Genomic DNA, 27,121 nt, shown 5'->3' on the forward strand with positions numbered 1-27,121 from the left:
ACGCTGCCCCCAAAAGCCCAAAGACACAGTTTAAAAGACCGAGTTCTTTCACATGCTGCAATACCAGATGCTATGCATCTCCCCTTCCCCACTGGTAATTTGCACAAGTCTCTGCATCCACCCACGTCCTTGGAAGGTCCAGGACACAAGGAGGAGCATGAGAAACAAATGCTCACGCTAGGCTGAAATCAGCTGAACGACATGAAGTGTTTTCTTAAAAAGGTGTTCTAGATTTCTCTACTTTTTCAAAGGCCTGGGACAGGGTCAGGTAGAGGGAGAGAAGAGGCCCTTTCCCAGGCCATTGCTTTTACCTCAACCCTCTCCTAGTTTCTACTATGAATTAGGGTTGTAGCATATGGGGGTCTGAGCAGCTCACTGGCACTTACCCTTTGCCGCACTTGGGGTTTGGGTTGTCAGAAAGAAACAGGGGCAGGAATTTCATGAAGTCTTCACCTTGAGGTCTCTGCTTGCCCTCTGGAGTCAGAGGCCGGCAGCGGACGCAGGCAGGGTCCACCACTAGGAGAAACACAAGGGAGGAGCCAACAGTTAAAAGTTTATTTTAAAACATTTATTTTATTTTATTTTATTTTAAAACATTTTATTTTAAAATTTTATTTTAAACATTAAAAACATTTTTATTTATTTTAAAACATTTTAAAACATTAAAAAATGGGGGGCGGTTATAGCTCAGTGGTTGAGTGCCTGCTTCCCACTGTGTGAGATCCAGGGTTTAATCCCTACCTTTAAAAAAAAATTACAAAATACTGATAAAGGAATAAGGGAAACTATTTTCCTGAAACTTTCCTCTCATTAAAACACAATCCCAACACATAGTCTAATAAATCTAAGCCACTATTTTCATCTTAGGAAGACCGTCGAGCATTTTCCTTCCTGATTCCATCTCTGGCTTTAAGGATGACCTTGATTGGTTTCCACGTTTTTATTAAAAAGATTCCAGGACAGCCTCAACATTCTTACAAAACCATAGGGCGAGAGTGATGGAAACAAAGGGACACCAATACCATGAGAGCCCGAGGCCGGCTGCCAATTAAGAGAGGCCATTGGTGTCATCAGGAAAAGATGGGAAAGGGCATCTGAAAGCCACAGTCCCCTGGCAGGGCTGCAGCAGCCTGCACGGGACGGTCAGGAGCAACACCATCCAGAGTGCAAGACTCAGGACAGGGAGAAAGAAAACGGCCACCAGACCCACCGTAGGCATAGAAACAGGTCACAACCAAGGAGAAATGCAGACAGCTTTCCAATTATGATGCTAAAATTTTTCAGACAAAAAGGGAATTTGGGGGAAAGGAGATGAAAGTACCTGACGCATTGCAGAATTGACCTGTGGTGTTGTAGACTCTGCAGCAGGAAGACTGAGGCTTAACCCAGTCAAAGTAGTCATCGATCCAGGACGAGGGAGCAAAGCCTATTCGGGTGCTAGAGAAAAGAACAAGGTTCCCGACTCGCCCGCACAGGTCTTTAGTTTCAGCACTGTTTCCTGAGACACGACTTCCCTCTCTACATTTTATATGCTGCTCGGGACAAGGAAAAACGACATAAGCACTTAATGGAAAAACTTTCAAGGTATTAGGTGGTAAAACAGTCCTTTAAAAGGTTTTGTTTGTAAAGCTGGATTTAATATCCATTTTCAATAAAAACAAATTTTCCAAGAAAATCTATTTTCAGTGGGAAATTTCAGGCCTGAGTGACTCTCTGGCAAGAGCACCTTCTGGCCGCTTCTGCTGAGGTGCAAGACGACGAGGGGCACTCACTAGCTGTCCAGCTCGGCTGCATTAAATATCTGCTGGACCAGGGAGTCGTTGTTGCACCCCATGCCACCACACACCACGTTCTGCCCTTCCAAGGACGTGTAGTCGTGCCCGTCCTCCAGCACGAAGTACACGGGAGGACCCGCGTGGAGGTACCGGCTGAGGGACCGGAAATAGTCCACTACGTAGGAGTCCTGAAAGAAAGAGGTAAGAAAAGGAATCAGTTTTCGAAAGATCTGATGGTAACTAAGTGAGAGAAGCAGCATTAAGAATGAAGAGGGAAGAGGGTGGCAGGAGGGATACAATTGAGCCATAAAAAGGAATGAAGTGGATGTGGCCCAAGTGGTTGAGTGCCTGCCTCCCACATGGGAGGTCCCAGGTTCAGTGCCTGGTGCCTCCTGAAAAAAACAAAAAACAAACAAAAAAACAGAAAAAAAAAAAAAAAGAATGAAGTCCTGCTACATGCTATGACCTGGTTAAACCTTGGGGACATTAGGCTGAGAAAGCCAGACACAGCAGGACAAGCATTGACATTACATGAAACATCTAGAATAGGCAAATTCATAGAGACAGAAATAGATTAGAGGCTACCAGGGGCAGGTTCGGAGTTTCTGCTTGGGATCATGAAAACATTTTGATACTGGATGGTGGTGCAAAACTGGCCACTCAGCTGTGCACTTGAAAATGGTTAACACGGAAAAGTTTATGTTATATGTATGTTATAAAAAAAATTTTTAATTAAAAAAAAATAAAAAGAAGAGGGCAGGGGGGCTACTGAGTGAGACCGCCTTCATCTCGGACACTTGACAGCCAGCTTTCTGTCTGGGCCTTGGCTGCTCCCGCGAGTCCCATAGCCAGGAGGGCACCTCCCGAGTCAACAGCCTGGCTGTGCCCAGAATTCCAAGGAGGCCTGGGCTGCAGAGCTTTGTGTCTGTCCTCACAACACTGGAGGATGTGCCAGCACTGGCTGGCATTCCCTTCAAATGCCTGCATGCATGTGCTTAAAAATTTATGCATCACCAGCTCAACAAGTTAAAATAAAGAAGAAAGCAACTTACATCTGGCATTGAACGAGCCTGGTCCAATCCAATTTCTACCTTGTTCAGGACTGCAATGTTGAATGACAGAACACCCACAAACACTGCTACCTGGAATAAAAAGTGAGTTACAAGATGGTGAATGTTTAGTGTTATAATGAGTTTAAGAACATAAATAAATCTTAAATACAAAAAAAACCCAGGACTTTTCCCAGGAAAAGCAAGTTTAAATGACACAGTAAGAAAAATGAGGCACAGAAAGTCAAACTTCCTGGGTTCAAATCCTGGTCCTGGCACTTATGAGCTGAGTGACCTTGGATAAGTCACATAACCTTTCTTACCTCTATTTCCTCACGAGTAAAACAGGAAAAAGAATAGACTTACAATCAGAGAAGTGTCTGATTAAATGAGATAATCCAAATCTTAGCATAGTACCCAAGAGAGTTCAAATGCTCAATAAATGGTAGGTATTACTATTTCTTTTATTATTACTGGAAACTATGTTCTTTTAGTAGAGCGGCAGATCATCAGTGTTGAGCAAACTATAAAAAGCAAACTATAAAAAGCTCTCATGTGGTTGCCAGGGATTAGGGTACACTGTGAAGCTAGAAGATTTTTGTGGTGGTGGACTAGTTCTGCTAGTTGTTTCTTGACTGCAGCGGTGGTGGCCAAATCTGCACATGTGATAAAAGGACAAGGAACTATTTACACACACTGTACCACCGTCACATTCCTGGTTTTGATACATTGCCATGATTATGTTAAGACGTGAACCCTGAGGGAAACTGGGTGAAGGGTACCCGCCTCCTCTCTACTGCTTTTGCAACTTCCTGTGAATTTATAATTTCAAAATAAAAAGTTAAAACGAAAACAAGCAAATTTCTTGCTTATATCAACTGATAAGAACTAGACAGAAACATATTTTGTACACATGTTTTTGTACTTTTGTGTATACATTTAACACCTCTCAGAAACTCCCTCCCAAGCTGATTTCTTCGAAGGCACATGAGAAATCTGTTTGGGGAAAAGAAAGAGCCATAGGTAAGCTCAATACCACAATTGGCCGGATCCAGTCCTTAAGCAGAAGTGGAGAATAGAAGTTTTTGAAGAATTGAAACAAGCAGTTCTCTGAGGCCTGGACACTTGTTCCATCATCAGGGCCTCTGACACAGCAAAGGATATCCAGCCGATTTTTCTAAGGAGACAAGTAACGAAGGGCACAATTCTCTGGCTGCTTCATCTAGACTCTAGACTCAAGTCAAACAGGTTACAATCATGATGACACTTACCTCTTGACGCTTAATGTCTAACCCCAAGAGACTCACAAAACAGGTAATCTGAAGAAGGAAGTCAATGAAGACCGCCATTCCCGCAAACAGAGAGAACGTGCGAACAGCCGGCATCACTGACAAGGCTCCTGCAAGGAAGAGAAAAGCTCCCGCTTCACTTCCCTTTCCAGCAGAGGCGTGCAGGGGAGCCTCACAGTCGTGCGCGCACACATGAGGCGCCATGAGAGCCACCCCATCAGAGGACCCTCACCCCCAAAAAGGTGTGCTACAAAAGTCTGTGTGGAGGCGGAGCCACAGCATTTGTCAAAATGGAGTCTGCACCAGGATCATTTGCGGAGTTTTAAAAAGGCAGGTTCCTACCAGCCAGAGGTGAGGCCAGGATCGCCGGGGTGCTGACAATGAGGGCCAGCAGTGCTCGCCTCAGGAGCACTGCCACAGAGCGCTTAGTTCACATGCCCGGCCTTTATCTGATGGGCCGCTCTGTGTGTGTCCCTGGCTCTCTTGGAATATGCCTTGGTAAACATCTTCTCTGGGAAAGACCCTTAGAGAAAGGGAGCTGGCAAAGACGACCAGAGCATAAGGAGAACAAACTGGAGATGAACACAGTCCAAATCGCTGCTCACGGCGACATTCTCCTTGGCACGCTGGACGTCAGGAACGAGACAAGGGGCCTGGAAGTGCTCACGAGTGTGAGTGACCCCGAGGCCACCACGTACTCATAGGATGGTGACCGAACCCAGCATTGTAAGCCCCTGAGCAGTAGTGAGGCGGGTAGGCACACCCTGGACCCGCACGGGGTGAAGAGATGCATCCACGGGCACGCCTCTCAACTCAAAGTCAAAACTCCCGAGTGCCTGACGTGAATGCCACAGACAAGGGGTTCTGGGTGTTTTCCCCATCACCTTTCTTCAGGCTCTCTCCCCAGGCTCAACAGACTATAGGACTGGTAGAAGTCAAAGAGGAATTACCTAAGAAAAATGCTACAGTCTCTGAAAAGGATGACAGCAACACACTAGGAGCCACTTCCCCTAGGACCCTGCCCAGCTGCTGATCCAGCGTCTCCTCTTGAAGACGTTCATCTCTCTAAAAAACAAAGTAAATATTCAACAGTAAAGTTTCTAAGTACCAATGCCATGCTTTTTGCTGCAACTCAATGATAAAGAAAAATGAGTAGTAGTATCTACTTATAGAGTATACTTATAAGCATATCAACTTTGGTGGGGCACCTCAACGTTCTCAACCCCTGAGCTAGGTAACAGGTGAGAAATTAAAGGAAGCACTGGATCAGAATGTCAGAAAAACAGGTGGACTGCAGGCTACTCTTCAATGCCAAGGAGTCTTTATTCAGGCCACGGGCTGCAGGACAAGGGCACTCACTGTGTGAGAGCCAGGTGGTCAGGATCGTTTTCCACAACAGAGGGCTGTATGCCGACATTCTGCCTTTTTAGGGCCACCTCTGAACAAATCTATCGTTCTACACTATGCTCAGAATCCTTTCAATAGCAGTGGGACCCAAAATGGTTTCCAAAACTTGTTATTCCTTCTTGCACATGTGTGAAAAAGATACTATTTAAATTTAAAAGCAAGTTCTCACTTTATATCTAATCAGGCCACCAAAGAGGGGTGAAAAGTCTTGGTTCCAAAATGCCCAGACCAGGTAAGGGATGCTGATCTCACGAAGCAACGCCAGGGAAAGGAAAAAAGCCTCCTCATTTCCCACACTCACAGACAACACTGCCTAGAGCCACACTGCCCTGCACAGACCCAGGTTCTCAGACGGGCACTCAGCTCTGCGAGGCGATGGCAATGTACCTGGTAGGTCTGGACGAGGATGAAGATGTTGTCCACCCCGACGGCCAGCACCAGGAACGGGATGACTTCAATCACGATGAGGGTGAGGGGCAGCCCGGCGTAGCTGAATATGCCCAGGGAGCAGGCCACGGAGCTCAGCACGATCAGGATGCCCGCGATGCCCAGGGAGATCTTGGAGTCCACCTGAGGGGGCCATAAAGACACGCACCGCTGGGAGAGTGCCTCTTGGCTGAACGTTACTACAAGGTCCTCATTGCTATTTCATTTACATGGGTGTATCCAAACAGGAGTTAGAAGTATAATTCTCAGATCAGGCCAAGATAGGAAACCATTCCCAGGTCTGCCCTAGCAACACATTTTATGAGTTCACAACCTCAGGTGACGGAGTAGACAAATCAGAAAAAACTGGATGATGTGAAATAAACTTCAAGGTAGACCAAAAAAACTGGGACTGAAGAAAACAGATGCAGGAAACATATATAAGTAAAACACAGGGGCACTTTAAGGTGGTTTCGAACATAATGTATTAGGAGATAAGTAGGGGTAAAAATAAGATACCAGTTTGTACAGTGTCGTTTCTAACATGTAGACATATATCCGACAGACACACAGACATTCCCATCACTTACCAGAAACCTGCTCAAGCTTTTGATGTGCCCCAAGGCTATGGAAATATATAAGAACATGACGGCATAGCTAATTATGATAGTGAAGACGTCACTGTTACTTTCACGATCCAGCTCATCTTCAACACTTCGCTCAGCAATGAAAGAAATGGTCAGATTTGGATTCTTGTACTTTTTCACAAAGTTAATAAACCTGAAGAGTAAGAGAAAGTTTGTACTTCTAGTTAAAACTTAGTGACAGCAAAACGAGAAACCTCTCCCCAACTTCTATGACATGAAATGTACACTTCTGTAGCCCCGACTGCAATGGGGACTCCTTCACTGGAGGCCACCAGGCGAGAAGTCTCAGATGCCAGCCAAATTTTCAGACACACTGAATTTTCTACCATCAAACGGGATTAGACCAAGTTTAAACACTGGTTCATATTTTCCCTACTTCTTTTGATCTAAAACAGATCTCTAATTGGAGTATATCGTAATGAAGAAGAGTGACGAGTCCAAGCCTCCTATTCCTCCTATTCTCCAGAGGTAACAACCAGTTAATTTCTTGGGTCATTTGCTTCATACTTTTTCAAAGCAGGTCGTATAGCCTATATTTACCTAGACATGCGGATTTCAGCTTTTCATTTACTACATCTTGGACCATTTATCTATTTCACAATCTTGAATGACTCTAAAATATTCTACTTTACACCCATGACATATTTTATTTCGCTCATCTCTTAAATTCAGTTTGTTCTTAATGTTTGCTATTAGAAAACAATACAAGAGCCATTTCTGTACAAATACATTTGCACTCTTGTGCAGCAATATGTCAAAACCATCTGTTTATAGCTTCATTTCTTTATAGATTTCTTCTCAGTAGCACTCAGGCATAACTTAAATGATGCTAGTTAACTCAGCAGAATGAGGCAAGTGCCTGCTGCAAGCATCCCGCTCCAACAAAGGAAGGATAGTTTGTTTAGACCCCGTCAGCAACTCACTCTCGTTCCCAGGCCTGGGCCCTCTGGAGCTTTTCTGTATCATTATAGTAATTATTGACAGGAAAAGTTATCACAAGGGCAGTGGCATTGTTGTAGTTTTGACCTAGAAAGGAAAAATGTGACATCAAAAAGACCAAAAAGACGATTACACATCAGCAGAAAATTAGATAAATACAAGGGGAAAATTACAGAACAGCTAGCCGCCTCTGATTTTTCATTAGCTCATTAGAGCTACAGACTAGAGTCCTGAGCTCAAAGAATCAAAAGAGGGTTCATGGAAATAGTCCATATGCGCTTCAGTCAATTCTCTGAAGTGGGGGCAAAGTTACCATTCAGGAAGAGAAACTTTAAAAAAAATTTTAACTAAATAATATATACATGGTAAAAATTCCAAACCGAGCAGAAAGGTTTTCTGAGAAAATTCTCCTTTCCTAATCCCCATTCCACTCTCTTGATTCTCTTCCCCATACTGGACCACAAGTGAATCTTTCCAGAGATACTCCATGCATATACAAGGAAAACTTTTTGTATGCACAAAAAGTAACATACTGTTTCTACACTTTACATTTAAAATTTTTATATTTTGGAAATTGTTCCATTTTAGCATATGGTAGTTTCAGGCTTCTATGGACCCCAGAAAAGATCATGTCCTTAGACATGGATGTAAATCTACTGTAGGTGGGGTGTTCCTTTTGATTAGATCACTTCAATGGGCATGACCCAGGGTGGGTCTTAACCCTCTTATTGGAGTTCTTTATAAACAGATGAATAAGGAGAGAGGGGGCTGCAGAGACACAGAGAAACCTGCAGAAGCTGAGAGAAAGCCCTGGAGGCCAGAGCTAAAATCAGTGGAACACAGAAGCAGAGAGAAAGCCATGAAGCAGAAGGCTACGGCAATAGAGCCTAGAGGAGGGAGAGCCCAGCAGATGCCTCCATGTGCCTCGCCATGTGACAGAGGATTCCAGGACCACCTGGACGGCCGTCTTCAGGGAGAAAAGGCACTGCCCAATGAAGCCTTGAAACTGTACGCTTATGAACTAATAAATCCCCCTTGGAAAAGCCAACCCATTCCTGGTATATTGCCTTGGCAGCCTTTAGCAAACTAAGAAAAAGGGGCTTCCTTATTTTTTTTCTGCTGTGTAATATTTTCTAGTATAAACAATCCCTAATTGATGGACACCATTTGCAACTTTTTGTTATTACAAACAAAACTACAAATAACCTTATAAATGTTTAATGTGTGAAATATCTATCTGTAGGATAAATTCTTGCAAGTACAATCTGATTCTAATTGTGATAAATTCTCCCAACTGTCCTCCAAAAATATGCCATTTTTTATTCTTTTATTCAACAAAATATTTGAGACCTACTTTGTGCAGGTATCATTTAGACACTGGGGACACATCAGTGAAAAAAAAGAGATAAAAATCCCTGCCTTCCTGGGGCTAACATTCTAGCAACCAATTTATACTCACCACAATAATAAAGAATGTCTCCTTACTTTCACCTACACAGGTTTTTATCAACTCTTACATCTTTCCTAATATGACAGGTAGACAAATTAAATGCATTTCACTGATTAGGACTGAAGTCAAGCATTTCCCCCATCTAATTAAAAAGCCATCTGTATATCCTCTTGTTAACTTTCATATGTCCTCATCCACTTCTGGTCTGCTTTTTTATAAGACTTTATCTTTTTTTCTTGAGAGCTATTTATTAAGGAAATGTTATCTGTCACATATACTAATCTTTTTTTCTCCAGTTTGTTGCTTTTTTAACTTGGTGATTTTTTTTTTTTTAAACTCCACACAGGAAATTTTTGTTTTTATGTAGCCAAATTTATCAGTCTTTCTTTTTGCAGCTTCTGGGTTTTGTGTCTTGCTTAGAAATGCCTTCTGCATTTTAAAGAATATTTTTTTAAAACCCTCCTGTGTTTTCTTCTAGTTCTTTAAAGGTTTTATTTTTTACACTTTAATCTTTGATCCATCTGGAATTTATTTTTGTGAAAGGAATAAGGTAGAGAGCAAGTGTGACTTTTTTCCATGTGGCTAGCCGGTTGCTGACACTATCCCTTCCCTGATTAGAAATGGCATTTTATCATATGAGGCAGAGTAACTTTTGAATACAGATCACAACTTGTCCCACTGGGTGAGGAGAAGGCAATTTATTTCACCTCTTCCCCAGGCTGGAAAACCTGTTCAACCACCTGTACTTAGGCTTCAGATGCCAAAGGTGCTGCATGAGTCATCACCATTGCACCACGTTCAAGCTGTGCCTAGGTGCTTCAGGAACCAGCAAGGAGCAAGCCAAGGGATCCTCCCACTGGATAAGTGCTGTAATTCTTAACAGGCTGGTTTAGGAGAAAAAAATAAACCCATTGGCTTTATTTTTCTCTCTACCTCAAATATTCCCTCTTTCCCATTTTAATCTGAGGACCATGGACCCTGGGGTTCTATACGTGAGTTTCAACGGTCCCATGAACTTTTTGAAACTGAACAACATATTATGTGGATGTGGCAATTGCACTATTCTGGGGAAAGGGTCCTTAGCTCTCAAAAGCTTCTCAAAGGTACACGTGACTTAGGTTAAGAACAACAGAATCCACTGCTTTTAAAATCCAGAATAAAACCCGAAGCCAACGCCAAAGTGGTATTATTTTTGGGATTCAATAGAAAGGGACTGACAAGACTACTCAATTTATGAAATCTTCGTAATGACCACTTCACTGCCAAGGAGAGAACTAAGGCCGCTTTAATAGAACAAGTGAAAGTTGCCCTTACTCACCATCGTAGCCTCCTAGCACAAGCCACGGGAACACTGGTCCACCAAACGTACCCAGACAAGGATCATGGAGCAAACTTGTATCATTCAGAGAGGCTGGAGCTCTGCCAAAACGTTTAGAAAATGCCTCCCAATTAGAACAAGTCTCAAGACAACACAGAGATGAAGCATTTATACAGCAAACATGTAGGGAGGCTTACTAGATTCTAGGCACAATGTGGGCCCTGAGGTTACTTAGTTGAATAGTACGGTTCAGCACTTGCCTTGGGAGCTCAGGATTTACTGAGCAAGAGGCAGGCAAATATGGCACAGCGCAATGGCATCACACTGAGCCGTGCTGGGGGGCGCGGGGGAGGGAGCAACTGAGGCCCTGGGAAACTGTCACCCGGAAGAGGAGGTCTGTATGGAACCAGGCTTCTAAGGACCAGGGAGACTTTACCAGGGAGGAGGGAATGAGGGTGTTCCCTACAGCCACAATAGGGGGTGGGGGGTGGGAGGGGAGAGAGAGAAGAGGCACACGTGGAAGTATGAGAGTAAGAGCACAGGGGCACGGGGAATGGCAAGACGGTCTGTGTCCAGAGCACGGGGTACCCAGGCAGGTGAGGGTGAGGCTTCCTCAGGGAGGAGATGAGGCTGGAAAGGGCTGGGGAGAGTGTGAGAAAAATGGCTTTACATGCCAAGCCAAGTAGTCTGGATTTTTATATCCCATAGGCACAAAGGTAGCAATTAAGAGATCTGGGAGAAACAGATGTTGGGGACTGTTTTACAAAGATAACTCAGGGGTCAAAGTGGAAGAGGATCTGGAAGTGGGAAAAGAAACTGCAAGTAGGGAGACCGGTCAGGGGGGTTGTGCAATGGCCCAGGCAAGAGACGACAGGGAAGTTAAGGCAACGATCGGGAGAAAGGGAGCCAACACTTCAGGGCTGGACAGGCCACAACTCGGCCGGCACCCGTGGAGGTTCTGGCACGTGGTCCCAACCACCACGCTTCAGAGCTGGCAGGCGGCGGCTCCGAGGCCCTGGGGCTGAGGGTACTGTCGGGCACAGACGTGGGGAGACGCCGGCCTGACTGCCCCCGCATCACAGATCCGAGAGCTCATTCAGAGGCTCGAGTCCACAAGGATTACACAAAGAAGGTGAGGGCAAGGAAGAGTTCAGTCTGCACCTGGTTTTGGTGTTTGTGGTTCCTGCAAGACCTCTGGAGAAAAGGCCAGAAAAAGTTGGAGGGTGAGGAGCAAGTTGGAGATGGGCCTTAGAAAGGTATGCACAAGTATAACCACAATCCAGACCCAAAGTCCTGGTGTCCACAAGAGGAGCTGCATTTACAAAAGAATTGTACCTGATCCATTGGAACTATGGCCCTGTTGAGGAAACCTAAGTCTTATATGTGCCCCACCCCCTTAAAAACGACTTTTATTTTGTAAAATAAGAGAAAGCAAATAGTTTTTTCTTCCAAATATAAAAATTATATAATATTAATTCCCCCCTCCCAAATTATCCATGCCTTCCCTGCACCACCTCCCTGTCCAGAATGCTGGCTCTTGAGCACTGTGGGTGTGTACGATTGTTTTTTTATTTAAGAGTGTTTGGAGGTGACCTCCTGGAAATAAAAGAAGCCCAACCACTTAAATGAGTCATATTCCAAAAGCAAAAATATCCAGACCTAAGGTCACCAAATAGAGCGCTCTGGCTCTTGAGAATGGTTAGTTGAGCAGTATGCTCAAAGATGACAAGGTACAACTTCTCTGTTCCCATCGGGAGGAAAGAGCCACTGTGTTGGCTGTTTGACTGGCTGACCAACTCATCTCCAGGCCTGGCCAAACATGAGAGCATTCTGGGAGGGCAGTGCAAGCCAGTGTCACCTGCTGCCTGGGACAAGCCTCCAGGTCACCAAGCGCAGTTTCTCTTTGTGCTAATCCAGGTCTGAAGCTTGCCCTGCCCAGCTAGACATCTTTCTTATGGGAAGTGGCTTCAGTGCCACCCAGTCTGAGCTTGATGGGAGGCTCTCCATTTAAAAAATAGTTTGATATCATAAAGTAAAAGTTTATATTTGAAAGGCAAGAGAAAGTACTGTGTACCACTACGAAACCAGCTCAAAAACTCTTGGGGTGTGGTACGGTCCACGACCCTGTTACCAAGCAGGTATGAGCTGAAGGCTGGGTGGTTCTTGTTGCTCCCTGACCATGTACCATGAGCACTGCCGCCCCAGGGCCTTTGAACTTGCTCTCATTCTGCTTGGAACATCTTTCCTCAGACAACCACAGGGCTCCCTTTCTTTCTCTTTTGTGCACGTTTCTCACCAGAAGTGCTTCCCCTGGCCACACCCCACTGTACCCTATCCCTCTGCTCTGCTGTATTTTTCTTCTGAGCACTCATCTCTGCCTGACATGCCATCACATACTTATTTGCTTGCTGTCTGTCCCCTCTGCCCCCTAGTACGTTTCAGAGAGCAGGGTCTTGACCTGTGGGTTCGCTGCTGCGTGTCTAGTTCCTAGAAGAGCAGAGGCTCAGTCTGTGTGGGATAAATGAATGACTGGCTCCGTGAGGCAGGCACTTTCCCAGGGCAGCGTGCCTCCTGCACTTACCGCACACAGTAGAGAAAGTGCGTGTGGTAATCCGCGTACACAAAGAAGTCATCTCCTTTCACATGGTCCAGCACGGAATGGCTATTCTGGAAGTAATTTAACACACTCATAATGGTGCAGTTCTTGTTATATGGAGAGAGGGGGGCCAAGCAGATGTCTTGAAGTGTCACAGTCTGGTTATTATATGATGCACTAATGTTTTCGATGGCTGTTTGTAAGTCAAGAACCTGAAAAAAAGGGAAAATAAACACAGAAGCATGTCACACTTCTCTGAGATTTTGAGTAATCTATTTCCCTGAGGGGTCAAGAGATAAAAAGTATTTGGGGAAAAGGATTCCTAGGAAAAGGGAGAAGACAGAGAGACATATGACAAAGTATCTGATGAAGCCAAAGACCCGCTCCTGAGGGACAGGTAGTTGGGAGAGAGACTGGGCTTTGGGCATCTAGACAGACGGGAGGTGATGCCATGATCAGGTGCCAAGGCAAAACAGGATGGGCATCAGGGAAGGACACGTGTATCTCCCCTTCGCTCCCTTTCGAGCAGTGACCAACACAGCTGCAGAGGGGTGAGTGGTGCAAGACACCTGTTCTTAAGATGCTCCCCTCCACCCACTGCCATGCTATGCCCACCCCGTTCATGCATAGTCCCACATTTTCTAATAGAGAGTAAGTTCTTGGAGGTAAATGTCTCAAAGGCACACTCCATGGAAAATGGGTTGGGAGCCAGAGTTCAGGAGATGAAAGGTTAGTCCTGCAAGTTGGATCAATAAGGATCCAGTGGCAACTTCTTGAGCCTCCAGGAAGCACACGAGGCTTATTTCTTTTGGGTCCTAGCGCACTACTTTCTGTTACAAGGGGGAAAAAATTCATAAATCCCTAAGGTGGATGTCATAAATGCATTCCGCTTCAATACAGAAATTCCTGCTTGTCTTCCTCTGTTTATCTCAATCTCAAGAAAAGGCCAAAACTACTATAAGACGTAAATAAAAAAGCAGTCCACAATATATTTTTAATTAAGATTGATGCCTATTTATTCACTTCCCTGAAAAAGAAATTACTTTTATCTTTAATATTTTCATGATAAACCATTACATTCAGCCCCAAAACCATAGCAGATAACTTCTCAACATGTAAAAGCCCAGACAGAGTGCTGCAAACAGCAGGTTACCTGGTGTAAAATCCCGATGTTGAGCGGAGGGCCAAAGGGCACGTCAGCCCCTGAGGGGTACGGAGAGTAAGTGTGCCGGGCAGTGTGGGGGGCGCGGATGATGAGCTGCTCCGTCCGAAAGAAAGGGCCGAAATGCGCGTCAAAGTACTCCTTTTCCAGGCGTGCCTGGCTGCTGGGGGCTGACCAGAGGTCGACCGGGTTGGTGGTGACCCGGACAAACACCAGGCCCGAAGAGCACACGCCAATGAAGACCAGGGAGAAGAAAATGACACAACCGGGGTTCCGGAAGCAGAAGGAGCCCCACCGTGTGAACAGCTGCCTCATGAAGCCCTCGAGGGTTACGCTGAGCGCGTCACAGCAGGAGGCCTCCCCTGGAAGGGCGAGAGTGCACGGGAGTGTGGAGGGAAAGGACCGAACCATTCCTGAAGGTTGCACAGGGAAAGCATCTGCTACTTCTACCTGTTTGGCCCCAGCCCTCCAGGGGATACCCTCGAGAGCCCTCCCTGGCCCTCAGCCAGCCACCTGCTCCGCCACACACCCTTTCTTGCCTGCCCACATGAACTGCATCCTTACCCTACAAAGGAAGGATGTGCACACCGCTCGGGCCACTGCCTGAGGCAGGTCCCCACCCACCCTGCCCTGCTGCCAGCCTGCTACGTTATCACTGTCATAGCTCTTAGCCCAGCTCACAGATAATTTACTGCACATTAATTACTTGGCTCTGCTCTGTCACCCCAACTAGACTGTTAGTGCCCCAAAAGGGCCATGTCCGCTTGATCTCAGGCCCCTCTTCTGCACGAGCACAGGGCCTCGTCCTGAGGAGAAGCATGAACCTTTGCTGAGGAAACGGGCACCCTCGTGCTGACATAACTCTAACCCTTTTATTTCTATACCATATAGGCCTACCTTTGTTACTGGAATTAACAGAAGAAGCTATCTTGCTGTCAATGGGGGCATACTCGGAGACAAAATACCGTTTCCTGGAAAAGAAAAGCATGGAAGTATATTAGAGGACTTCATCACGATGAGACTATATTCTGACACCCTGTAATCCCATTAAAACTCAACTGCCTCATCCTGTTTTCTTTCTCTGTAATTGTTATCTTCTTTCCCCTACGTTCCCCTGCTCTGGGTCCCTCTGCTAACCAGTCTCAGAAGAAAATTTAAGAAGGTATTATAACAGATACAGATTGGTAAAGAATAGTTTTCGACCTTGCAGCCTTCATTTATACTTAAAACTTTTAGGTCCTTTAAAAACACACCATCCTGGGGAGCGGATGTAGCTCAGTGGTTGAGCGCCTGCTTCCCATGTATGAGGTCCTGGGTTCAATCCTGGTACCTCCTAAAAAAAAACAAAACAAAACACCATCCTCCTGAGTAGCAATAAGGACACCTCATGTCTGGAGCCTGGTTTTTAAATACCATTCACTAGTAACAGGAACCAGGGCTTCTTGCAGAAGAGGCTGATCCCAGGGCTGGGTCATGGAAAATATAAGAGAATCCTGAAAATAAGAAGGTGCTTGAAAAAGGCGGGGGTGTGTCAAAAGGACACGGTGCACCTAGTGGCTGAAACTGGAAAAATGTGACAGCAAAATAAATAACAATATTGGATACGTGAGGAAGAAAACATCTTTAAAAATCCATGATGCCATACTGGATAAATAAATAAATGGGAGTGGAGGGATAGCTCTCGGTACAGAAGTCCAATTAATAAAGGTAGAAAGAACAAGGAAAACACAAAAATCATTAGGCAAACACCACAGTTATAACTGTGGCAGGCAAGACCCACTGATGGGTGGAAGTTTGAGGAGAAACAGGAGTATCAGCACAGTTGCAAAGACATTTCCATTAAAGAATGGTTAATGCATGACACTTTGAGTCACATGTCATTTTGGATAAAGTAACGAAACTAACTTAAAACGCACGAATGCCTAAACAGGTCCTTGAGTGTTTCCTAGCTGCAGGACATCAGCAGTTCACGGCATGGTATTAATGCAGATATCTGTTTCCTGTTCTTACAATTAACCAAGGTCTGCCAAGTGGAAAGCTGAAAGTACCATTGGGTGATTTTGTTCTTGCCTAAGAGGACAACCAAAACTGCTTACCTGTAGCACCATACCGCAAAGAACGCACCAAAAAACACAAGCAAGAACGCCATGTAGGTGATCCACATGATGACAAACATGGCGTCCAAGCCAAGGATGACCCAGGGGGCGGGCGGGGGCGGGGGCTGGGGCTTGGGGCCGCAGGTAAGGGAACAATCCTGGCAGCTGCAGGGCCCCGTGACCTCATCCACAGACTCGTTGCAGCCTTTGGTGGCGTTGTTCATGGGCTCCATCCCATGCGCTGGAAGGTCTATGGGAAGGAATTGTGACGCATGACTATCTCACTTACAGAAATCATCAGAAAGGCTTGTCTTAAGGTATATTTCAGCCCAGCAGTAAGCACACTGAAATGTATAACACAAGTGGAAGAATAAAACGAACCAGAGGTTTGTGTCTAATAAAAATATGTTTGCTTGGTCTCTAAAATGTTGCTACTTCAATAACTTAGTGCAGAAGTTTTGTCACTGATAACTGATAACACTATAGAGCAAGGAAAACTATAAATGTCTTTTTAAATTTTTTATTTTACTTTTTAAAAAAAATTTTATTTTAAGCCTTTGTTAGGTACCTACAAACTGCCACTGTTATGGCTCTCAAATGTATTAACTATTTAGCCCTGAAAATAACTTCAACCTCTCTCTCCTAACACTTGGGACAAGTCCCATGTCCAAACAACTCAGCTCGAGTGTCTCATTTGTAACTATGCTCAGAACTTATCATATATTCTTTCAATATCTTCAGGGCTTAATGCTCAAAACTTATATATTCTTCCAAATAACCAAGGCTTAATCACGTCTTGCTACTTTGAGGAGCTAGTCAAATACACTATAGCAGAATTCCTGAAAAAGCCTTTATAACACTTTTTGCCCTTGTTACAAAACAGCATGTTCTTTCAATTATGTTTCAATACTGAAGGCCATTCTTTTTCCTCATCCATTCCCACTTTCCCCAGCTCTAAATGAATCAGGGGCAGGATACATGCTCTAGTTACCTTTTTTACTTGCAGAGAAATTCCAGGAACTAGTTATCTGAATTTGTTTAGTTTCCTAATATAGATTATGGTTCTTTTGCTTTAAAATATCATAAATACCCAAACTTGGGAGTGTGCCCCTACCTGAAAAAATGGGTGTGATGGTAAAAGGTGCCTGTCCGTTGTCCTTATTGAACATGTACTCAATCCAGTTGGTGGCATTGCAGGCACTGGCATCCTTCCCACACAGCAGTCCCAGGGCTTTGTCATTACTGGACGGAGCCTCCACATCCCGGCAGGCATTGTACATGGCTGGAAGAGCAATCCCAAGGGGCAGAGAAACCCTGATGCTTGCTTTAATTCACCTGCAAGATCTTACAAGAGGAAGCTCAAGCCTCAACACTGAAATCCACACATACTGCAACCAGAAGCTACATTTGGTGAGCGGGTTAAGTGCAGGAAACACAAAGGACGGGAACTGAGTCTGCCCTTTAACCTGGTCCCTTGGAATGTGCAAATAATATCCTAGGCCAGATTCCAAGGAACTTAAAAGTAAGAGACAGGAAAAGTTTACATTATCCATGTTGTTCTCCCAACAGCTTGGAGAAGTAATGTCCCACTGTACAAGAAAAGCATACTAAACACACTAAAGCTCAGGAAGGAGAAGCTAAGATCCTTAGCACCTGTTCAGGCAGTGAAGTAGGTTCCAGAAAACATCTGCAGCAGAATATACACCTGGAATTTACAGGGGAAACTGATTTCAGGGCAGAGGCCAGGTGTGAATGAACCTAATAGCTATTCTTTTTTTCTTTTTTTGGTTTGAGTACACATAAAAACAAACTAAAAGATAAAATCAATGATAAGTAGTAGGAATGGATCCAATACTGTTAATTTTATTTACTGGTCCCTGCTTGCTAGAAAATTTTCAGGTTTGTCTTCCCCTAAACTTTAAGGACATACTTATAAATTCATTTTGTTTTGCTCTCACTCTTGAAAGACAGTTTAGCTAGAGTGACAGTCATTTCCCACATAACTATGAACATACTATTCCATTGCCTTCTGACTTCTATCATTACTGGTAAGAAAACTTCTGGTTGTCATTCTTTGTCATTTCTCTCTCCTCTCTAATTACTTGTAAGGTATTTGTCTTTGGCTTTTTATAGTTTTTCTAAGCTGTATTTAGGCATGGCTTTCTCTGCAATCTATCCAGCATAAGGATTCATTTTGTTTCCTAAACTTAAGAAATCATCTCTCATCTATTCTGAAAAATTCTCAGCCATTATCCCTTTTACTTATTGTCTCTCCTCAACTCTCTTTCCTTTTTCTGGAGCTCCTCATTTTATCCCACATGTCACTTCTTTAGTGATTTTCCAGATCTTTATATCTCTGTGCTGCTTTCCAGGTAATTCCTATACATTTATCTTCCAGTTTGCCATTTCGTTTTCAGGTTTTATTTTTTGAGGTACCGGGACAACAGGAGACTGAACCCAGGACCTTGTATATGGGAAGCTGGTGCTTAAACACCAAGCCACACTGGCTTCCCTAAGCTGTTTTCTCATCTGTTTGCCTGTTGTTTTGTTGTTATTTTTAGGGGGCACTGGGAACCAAATCTGGGACCTCCTATGTGGGAAGCAGGTGCTCAGTTGCTTAAGCCACATCCATTCCCAGGTTTTAAACATGTCAAGCACACAAAAAGTATGGAGAATAACATAATTCTCCTGTACTCATTTCACCTAGAGATCTTGATCTTACCACTTTACATTTGTTTCAACATTAAATACCTAATGCACAATAGATACAGCTGGAGCCCCAAAGAATACAGCCCTCCTGCCCCCATACCCCCTTTCCTAAGGTAACCACAATCCTGAATTTGAGGTTCATTACCCCCAGGCATATCTGTTCTACTTTACTGCATATTATACCCATAAATATATAGCGCTGTTTTATATTAGAACTTCATATGAACAGCACATTATATTCTGTAACATCTCAATTAATATTTAAAAAAATTCATCCATGATAGATATAACTCTAATTTATAGACTTTAAGTATTTTATTATGACCATGACTATACGCCAATACAGTTATCCATTTTCCTAATAATGAACAGTTAGTGTCTCCATTTTTTTTCATGACCACAGCACTATCATGAATATTCTTATATGGGTCTCCCTGCTTATATGCACTAGAGTTTCTCTAAGGTGGGCATCTATACGTGAAATTTCTTCAACTTCACCAGGTAATGCAAAATTGTTTTTCAAAATGGTTTCTGAATGCTTGTACCAATTTACACCAATGATTCTTTGGCTGTAAAATATATTTAAATATTTAAATTTATTAAATTTTAATATATTATATCTAATATATTTAATATAGTAGAATTCCTACTGTGCCCACATCCTCACGAACACATGGAATTGGTCAACTTTTACAAGTGTGCCAGTCTGCAAAGGTGTGAAATGGTAGCCCAGCATTGTTCTCTGAATTATTGTTTACTAGTGGGGTTAAGCATCTTTGCATAATTTTATTGGCCATATGTCTTCTATGATTTATGTCTATTTTTAAAAATTGAGTTTCCTTTTAGTTATTTGCAGAACTTGTTCTAGATACTAATCATTCATGTTCACAAATCTTTTTACTTAAGGTTTTTGCTTTTCCACTCTTGTATAGAAATCTTCACCTTTAAAGTAAAAAAAAAATTTTAAAGTTTGCTTTTCACATTAGGATTTTTAACCTAATTTATGTTTTAGTATGATATGCAAAAATAAAAATGAGATGAAAATAAATTGCGGTCGCCCCTTGGGCTGAAGCGTGGTTTGCTGACCTGGCGGGGGGGCGGCAGCCGTGGTAGGCCTATTCCAAACCGCTGCCCCTGTAATAGGGTGGTTGGTCGGGCCCACCGCCACCCCTGAAGGAAGCTCGGCATGGGCGCAGAGTGCCCTCGGGTCTCCCCTTCTCGGCAGCCATGCTTCCGTGGCCGCCCCTCCTCCCAGATAGCACCACATGATGCCTTCTTTCTCCCTGCGCAGGCGCAGGGCGGAAAAATCCAGTCTGACCTTTTCCCTCCCCCAGACAGCAGCAACAGCCAGGCGTGGGCAGGAAACTCAAGTCTGCCCTCTACCCCAGCAACAGCAGCCACCAATCCCTAAACCTGGCCCCTTCCCCCAGCAACAGCGACAGCCAATCCCTAACCACCACCCCTCCCCCATCCAGCACCTCCCACTGACCTTTCGCCGGCAACCAATCAGAACAGGGCGTGACTTTGACCAATCAGCCTTCCCCAGCTCCTATAAAACTGTTGCCTCTCCCTCAATAAAGTTGGACTTGCGTGTTTACCTAGTCTCCGCGGTAGTTCTTCTGCCGTGCGCCCTCCAGTCCTGAGAGCCCCCGACAAGGGCCTGGCCTCCCTTGTCCCCAGTTCATCGCCTGCTTCTCCGGGCGACCCCGTCAGCCGAACCGCGCAACCCCTGTGAGACCGACCCCTCGTCTGCTGCCGGACCGACCCCTCGTCCCAAGTGGGACCGACCCCTCGTCCCAAGCAGGACCGACCCCTTGTCCAAAGCTGGACCGACCCCTCGTCCGCAGCCAGACCCCACCTCTACCGACTGAGCAAGCTGCCGCAGTAAATCAATTGTCAGCCTCATTTATCGACTTGCCCCCTCTCTCCCTTTATGATTTGTAATAGCACACCTGTCAGATATCAACTTGCCATCCAGGCACAGTTCTGTTTTTGGACAGAAATGTTCTCTCGTCATTCAGTCAGGTTGCCTTTTAGTTACACCTTTAGCAGATTTAGTCCTAGGCACCTATTACTTTTTTCTTTTACCTTTTTTTTTTTAAGGCAGTACCAGGGATTGAACCCAGGACCTCATACATGTGAAGCAGGTGCTCAGCCACTAAGTTATACCTGCTCCCCAAAGGAAGCCACCATTTTTGTTGTTGTTGTTTGTTTGGTTGTTTTTTTTTAGGGGGATGGGGGATTGAACCCAGGACCTTGTACATGGGAAACAGGTGCTGAACCACCGAGCTATACCTGCTCCTCTGTTATATTTAATTGGTTATTACAATTAAATTTGTGTGTTGCTCTTATAGTCAACAACTTTGCTGAATTCCCTTTTTTTTTTCTTTCCCCCGAGATGGCTCCCTCGTTTGTCTGCTTGTTGTCTGCTTGTTGGGTCCGTTCATTGTCTTAGCTCATCTTCTTTAGGAGGTACCAGGAATCGACTCAGGGACCTCCCATGTGGGAAGTAGGCACCCAACTGCTTAAGCCACGTCTGCTCCCCTGATAAATTCTTATTCTATTATTTTGTAGATTTTTCTTGGACACATTCTTTGTTCAGCTATGTCTAATGTTCTGTTTAACCCACTAATTTCTCCAATTCAATGACTATTTCTCATTACTATATCCCGTTGGTTCTATTTCTAGTATGCTCGTTGTTTTTCCATAGTGTCCTATTCTTTTAGAATTCTTTCAGTTCAATCATTTTCAACATTACATGGTCTCTTTCAGACTGCTCTATGGTTTCTAATTATTGGGGACCCATCTCTTCTATGTACTGTACCTGCTCTACCTTCCTTCAGGTGATCTGCTTCTTCATAGCCAAATTTCTCCTCTGCCAACTACCTCCTCTCTCCTGCCCCCTCTCACTAGTCTTGCAGTAATCCATGTAGCTACACAATTCAAGCCCACTAGAACCAAAGTTCCAATGGTTACTAGAAGTAAATTCGCACATACTGAAATTTTCCATGTGGGACACTTATATTTACCAAAGGGTTATAAGCAAATATTTTACAGAGATGGCTTTAGAGGTTCAAGTCCCTGGATATTAGCAAACCAATAATTCTCATTTCATGGCCAATGAAACTGAAAATTGTCCTTTTCCATACAGTTTGATAGGACAAGAGAAAGGAATGACCTAATCCACGATTATAAAAATAATTAAGTTTACTTACCATTGGCAAAACTCTCTCCAATATAGTATTCTAGTTCTTTTACATTTATTTTCGTCTGGTTTGTAACAGGATCAACATAATCTTCAGTTGCTGTAACATTCAGAAACTGACCCTGTCGAGGGCTACATGTCAGCTCACAAAATAGGTTCATTAGGTTATAAAAGCAGGAGGGGCATCTAAAGAAAATGTAAACAATATTTTGTTTAATCTCATAGATAACAGACCCAACAAAAAGATGATTTAAAATAGAGTATTTAAACGTTGTTATAAAGTGATGAATTACCATGAGAACATAGTAAATCCAGCAATTCTAAACCTATAACTTGTTAAAAGACACTGCTTTTTAAAAACTGCCATAATTACTACATGTTATTTTATCCACATTCAATTTCAAAAGAGATATGCTACTATTGAATTTTGGCATTTTATTTAGAGACATGTTTTCTTTGTCCTGGAGGTAAAGAGACTTAGGAGCATCACAGTGAAAACTCTGATTTAGGGGAAGTTAAAATAGGAAAAAATGAGAATTACTACTTTAGAATTCTCATCTTATCATCTACTGAAGGGCTTTCTTCAAAGGCTCAACTATCCCTTAGGCCATCCCTACACACATAAGAATTCTCCTCATACTCAAAAAAAAAAAAAAAGAAGCAGTAGTGCTGGGAAGCAGATGTGGCTCAAGCAATTACACTCTCCCCGACCACATAGGAGGTCCCGGGTAAGGTTCCCAGTGTCTCCTAAAGAACAAGATAGCAAGGTGACATGACAGGCTAGCACTGTGAGCTGACACAATAAGAGACACAAGGAGGAAAATATAATGAGACACACAACAAAGCAGGGAGCAGAGGTGCCTCAAGCAATTAGGTGGTCCCAGGTTCAGTTCCTAGTGCCTTCTAAAATGAAGACCAGCACACAATGAACTGACACAGCAAATGTAAACTCTGAGGGGGTGGGGAGAAATAAATAAAATAAATAAATAAAAAAGCATTGGTGTCCTGGCTGCATGCATTTCAGAAGCACACAGGTTTTCCTGAGACCCACACATGGTCTGTTGAACTTCAAGATCAGAGTTTAAGCTCCTAATGTTGACCTGGATGTGGCAAAAGGAATCGCTTCCCTCTGGTCCACTGCTACCCAAATGACAGCTACTTCTTCCTCATTAGACCTGTACTTCTGCCAAAGGAGCAATCAGCACGACAGCTCTTTACTCTGATTAAACTCAGGTGACGATGCACAGTACAGAATGAGGAAGACATGGTCCCAGTCCTCAGGAGCCCATGCACCAGACTAGGAGACAGACATGTGGTGACTCCTTTTCAGGAGTCCCAGGCTTTACCATGACAAAAACAATTTTTTAAAGGGATATGAGGAAGAATCACTAAATAGTAGCTATGTAGAAAACGAGTCGTTCTCTAGTTCAACTATCTGAATTGTTTTAAAGCACACAGTACCTCTTTAAGTTATATGATCGGTCCTTTACAATATAAAAGTAATGTAACTACATGATGAAAACAATGGAAAAAGAGAGAAAAAGAAGACAATTACTATAATTACACTATACTAACAAAAGCTTTCTCTGGTACACAGATTTATCCTTTTTCATAAATTACTAACATTTTTTCCAAGTTACTATACATAATCTCCACAATGATCCATTTTGATGGCTGCATAATAGGTTGTTCATTAGGTTTTCATTATTTGCTATTATTAATATAAATAAAGTTTCATTGGAGACAACTGGGAGATGATTTTATATGTGTGACCATAAAGCCTCACACCTAGAGAAGGCACAAAAGTTAAATGAGTATATTTTGACTGCCCCATGGCTCCCATCTGACTCCATCAATGTCCCCCTGACTTCCATAGGATATACTGATTCGATTCGATTTTCAACTTTTTGATTATTATATTGGCTTTTGTCCCGAAATAATTTAATGATGGATCTCTACTCATCTTTAAACTTCTGACAAGAAGCAAGATTTCCTTAGTGGAAGCAGACTTGGGCCCTGCCATCTGAGTGTTACCTGCACAGATAAGCCCTTCCTCTCTTTGTGCTGCCCACCTGTCTTTATCCTATCAGTGTGCTTAAGTCTGAAAAATTTTAGAAGGATCTCACAGCCTGCTGTTCTCACAGAACACCACCTGCTTGTTCTTTTGCAGTTAAGAACTGCTGTGCAAGCTGGGGAGGAATATCGCTTATGTAACTCTTTTCACTGCCCTGGTCATAGAGAACAGTCCAGGCCAGAAACCAGTTCTGACAAATCCAGCTGACTACACCTAAGAGTTACCAAAGCAGCTCTGCCTGAGGACGAGGACTCCGGCACAGTTTCAACAGAGGATGTAAGAACAATAACTGAATCAGGGGATGTGGAAGAGGGAGGGGAGGAGGGGATGGAGAAGAGAGGACTGCACTGAGAGGGCCTCAGCCAGGAACTCAGCAGGGCCCCAGGGACCTCCTCTCCCAGGTGCATAATCTCTGGCCTGAAAGGCCTTTGTCCAAAGTACAGATACCTTTTGGAAAGAAAAGATATTAGAAGAAAACTGAATGTAGCAGTTTGATGTTGTTTATGAATTCCAAAAATAAATATTGGATGATGTTTGTAAGCTGGTCTCTTCCTCTTGGGCATATTAGATTGTATTGGATTCAGAGGTTTCATTCTTACTTGATTAAATTATGATTAGGGCTTTGATTGGGCCACATCAGTAGGACGTTGTGGCCCCACCCCTTGGTGGGCAGGGACTCAGAAAATGACATGGCAGAGGAGACAGTTGGAGTTTTGATATTGGAGCCCTGGGAAGTAACTACACAGAGAAGCAGACACATGAGGAAGGAGAGGAGCCTCCACAGCCATGGCAGAGGCCCAGGGAAGAGAAAGAGCCTGAGAGTCTATAGCTGGCCTTGTGGAGAGAACAGAATAGCTGAGCCCAGAGAGAATCAAGCCCCAGGAGAGAGATAAGACTTATCCCAGCCTAGAGCTGATATTGGAACAAACTAGGACCAAGGAGCTTTAAGAGGAAGAGGAAGCCTGAACCCTCACAGAGACCAGCAGCTACCTTGCTCCATCATGTGGCAACATACTTTTGGGAGGGAAGTAACTTTAGCTTTATGGCCTGGTAACTGTAAGCTTCTACCCCAAATAAATACCATTTACAAAAACCAACAGATTTCTGGTATTTTGCATCAGTACCACTTTGGCTAATACACCAAGTATCAACTCCAAATGTAAATAGAAAACCAAGTCAGAGAATTATCTTTATTCCTAAGATGTTGTAATTTTTTTTCTTTTTAATAAAACGAAACAAAAAGCTGGCTTTTTCAAAGGCAATCAGAATGCTACTGGTTAACAAGTACTGGGAAAAAAAAATCACTTGATCACTTACACTGTTTACCCCAGCAGTCACCTACCTGGACAGAAACTGCAGAGGCAGCTGGAGGTTGTCTTTCAGTGTATGAAGCTGTTGAACATCGCAACAAAGACTGACATTGTCAAAGAAGAACCCTGGACAGAGTTCCTTTTTGGTGAGAAAACAGAGATATCAGAGCACAGTTAGAAGAAGGACAAATATTCCTCAATGAATATGACAACCTCTCTCATTTAATTCTTTTTAGGTATACAAGGATAAGACATATTTGCAAAATTCTTGCAGAATTCTCTTACAAGGCTATCAAATTTTCTATTTACAAACTAGGGATTCACAAGTAGAGGTAGAAGAGACATTACTAATTTTTTTTTCTTATTTGCAAGTTCACTATCTCTTCCCTTGACAGTCATTTTAACCTCTTCTTAGCTTTTTCGCTTTTTAAGTCCAACCACCATGCTAGTTCTGTTTCTTTTAGTCCCTGTGGGCAAAGTCAAATGCCTTTAATAATTCTGATGAAAGTAACAGCTGAGTCTACAAGTTCTGCTATCATGTCAGCTTGATTTTAGATAATGTAAGCTCCACAGACCAGCCTCTACACCCTGACTTTTCCAGTTCCTTTCTAATATCCCTATGTATCAGTTTGGTAAAAAAGACAAAAGAAAACAGAATCTTGGCAGCAGCCAAAATTCACACTCTGCGGAAAACAGGAAATCTCCAAAATGAAAAGATGAGGAAGTCAAAGGCACTCAGCAGCAGAGTCCATTCGAGTCCTGAAATCTAGGAACCAAAAAAGGCTAACTTCTAATATATTTTGCAGAACCGCGGAGTAGCATTTGGGTACCAACACTAATTTCTAAACATAACCTGCTATTGTGAAATCATATGAGAAGAGACATAAAGTCAGCTCGTAAAAAATTAAGCCTCTGCAGATGTGCTATCTTTCTGCCATTGTGTGCTACAGGTTAAGAGTTTGGGATCAGATTTAAGCCCTTTAGTTTCATCTCCCCTCCCCTTCCCCCTACAAACCAGTCCTAATATTTAATGTATACTCACAGAGGATCTTGTGGTCAGTGTTTTGTGTTCCCAATGCCCAAGATGACCAACTTACCTGCACTAAGTCATACCCAGCATCTGGTAATGGTACTGGTGGCCCAGAATATTTACAATTGTACCGCTTATCTCCAGTTGCAATCCCACACTCTCCATACCAAACGCAGGACTGTGAAAACACCTACAGAAAGTCAACACAAAACTCGGTGTCAGCAGGTCGTCAATACTAAAAAATGTCCAACACAGTCCACAAAAGGACAATGACAAGCTTTCATAGTAACCCTGAACATGAAGTAACAGCAAGAGGTACTTGTTAGTTTAACATTTTTGAAAAATATTCATTGAAATATATCAAATGCACAAAAAGAACTTGTCACATAAGTCACTGGAGAAGTAGGTTACAGAAATTACTTATTTTTGGCATTTCTATTTCCTGCTACTTTATTTGCTAATATGATGATGCTATAGTTCCACATAAAATCACAGTATAGAGAAAGGAAAGCAAGTTAGTATGCAGGTTAGTGATTAATAAAGCACTGTTTTTTTGCACATCTGCACAAGAAACTATATAAGCTCTAGTCATTGAAAGAACAATTCCATATGTATTTAGGTTAATTAATATCAGTTCAT

General features: G+C 43.3%; 1 protein-coding gene across 1 annotated transcript in view; it reads right to left on the reverse strand.

Annotated features, from left to right (window-relative positions):
• NPC1 (NPC intracellular cholesterol transporter 1) overlaps positions 1-27,121 on the reverse strand; it is a 43,183-nt gene that overhangs the window by 6,014 nt on the left and 10,048 nt on the right. Inside the window, exons 2-20 of the mRNA XM_004465120.5 lie at positions 26,550-26,672; positions 25,485-25,591; positions 22,079-22,254; positions 17,269-17,436; positions 16,155-16,404; positions 14,956-15,029; positions 14,050-14,420; positions 12,882-13,108; positions 10,301-10,401; positions 7,517-7,619; positions 6,537-6,726; positions 5,908-6,090; positions 5,064-5,178; positions 4,096-4,223; positions 3,861-4,001; positions 2,828-2,917; positions 1,773-1,963; positions 1,322-1,437; positions 387-516 (exon numbers count right to left, since the gene is read on the reverse strand). Of these exons, the coding sequence (XP_004465177.1) occupies positions 387-516; positions 1,322-1,437; positions 1,773-1,963; positions 2,828-2,917; positions 3,861-4,001; positions 4,096-4,223; positions 5,064-5,178; positions 5,908-6,090; positions 6,537-6,726; positions 7,517-7,619; positions 10,301-10,401; positions 12,882-13,108; positions 14,050-14,420; positions 14,956-15,029; positions 16,155-16,404; positions 17,269-17,436; positions 22,079-22,254; positions 25,485-25,591; positions 26,550-26,672 (2,984 nt within the window). The remainder of the gene's footprint in view (positions 1-386; positions 517-1,321; positions 1,438-1,772; positions 1,964-2,827; positions 2,918-3,860; positions 4,002-4,095; positions 4,224-5,063; positions 5,179-5,907; positions 6,091-6,536; positions 6,727-7,516; positions 7,620-10,300; positions 10,402-12,881; positions 13,109-14,049; positions 14,421-14,955; positions 15,030-16,154; positions 16,405-17,268; positions 17,437-22,078; positions 22,255-25,484; positions 25,592-26,549; positions 26,673-27,121) is intronic.

The sequence above is a fragment of the Dasypus novemcinctus genome, chromosome 16, assembly GCF_030445035.2.
Source record: "Dasypus novemcinctus isolate mDasNov1 chromosome 16, mDasNov1.1.hap2, whole genome shotgun sequence".
In the NCBI taxonomy this organism is placed as follows: domain Eukaryota; kingdom Metazoa; phylum Chordata; class Mammalia; order Cingulata; family Dasypodidae; genus Dasypus; species Dasypus novemcinctus.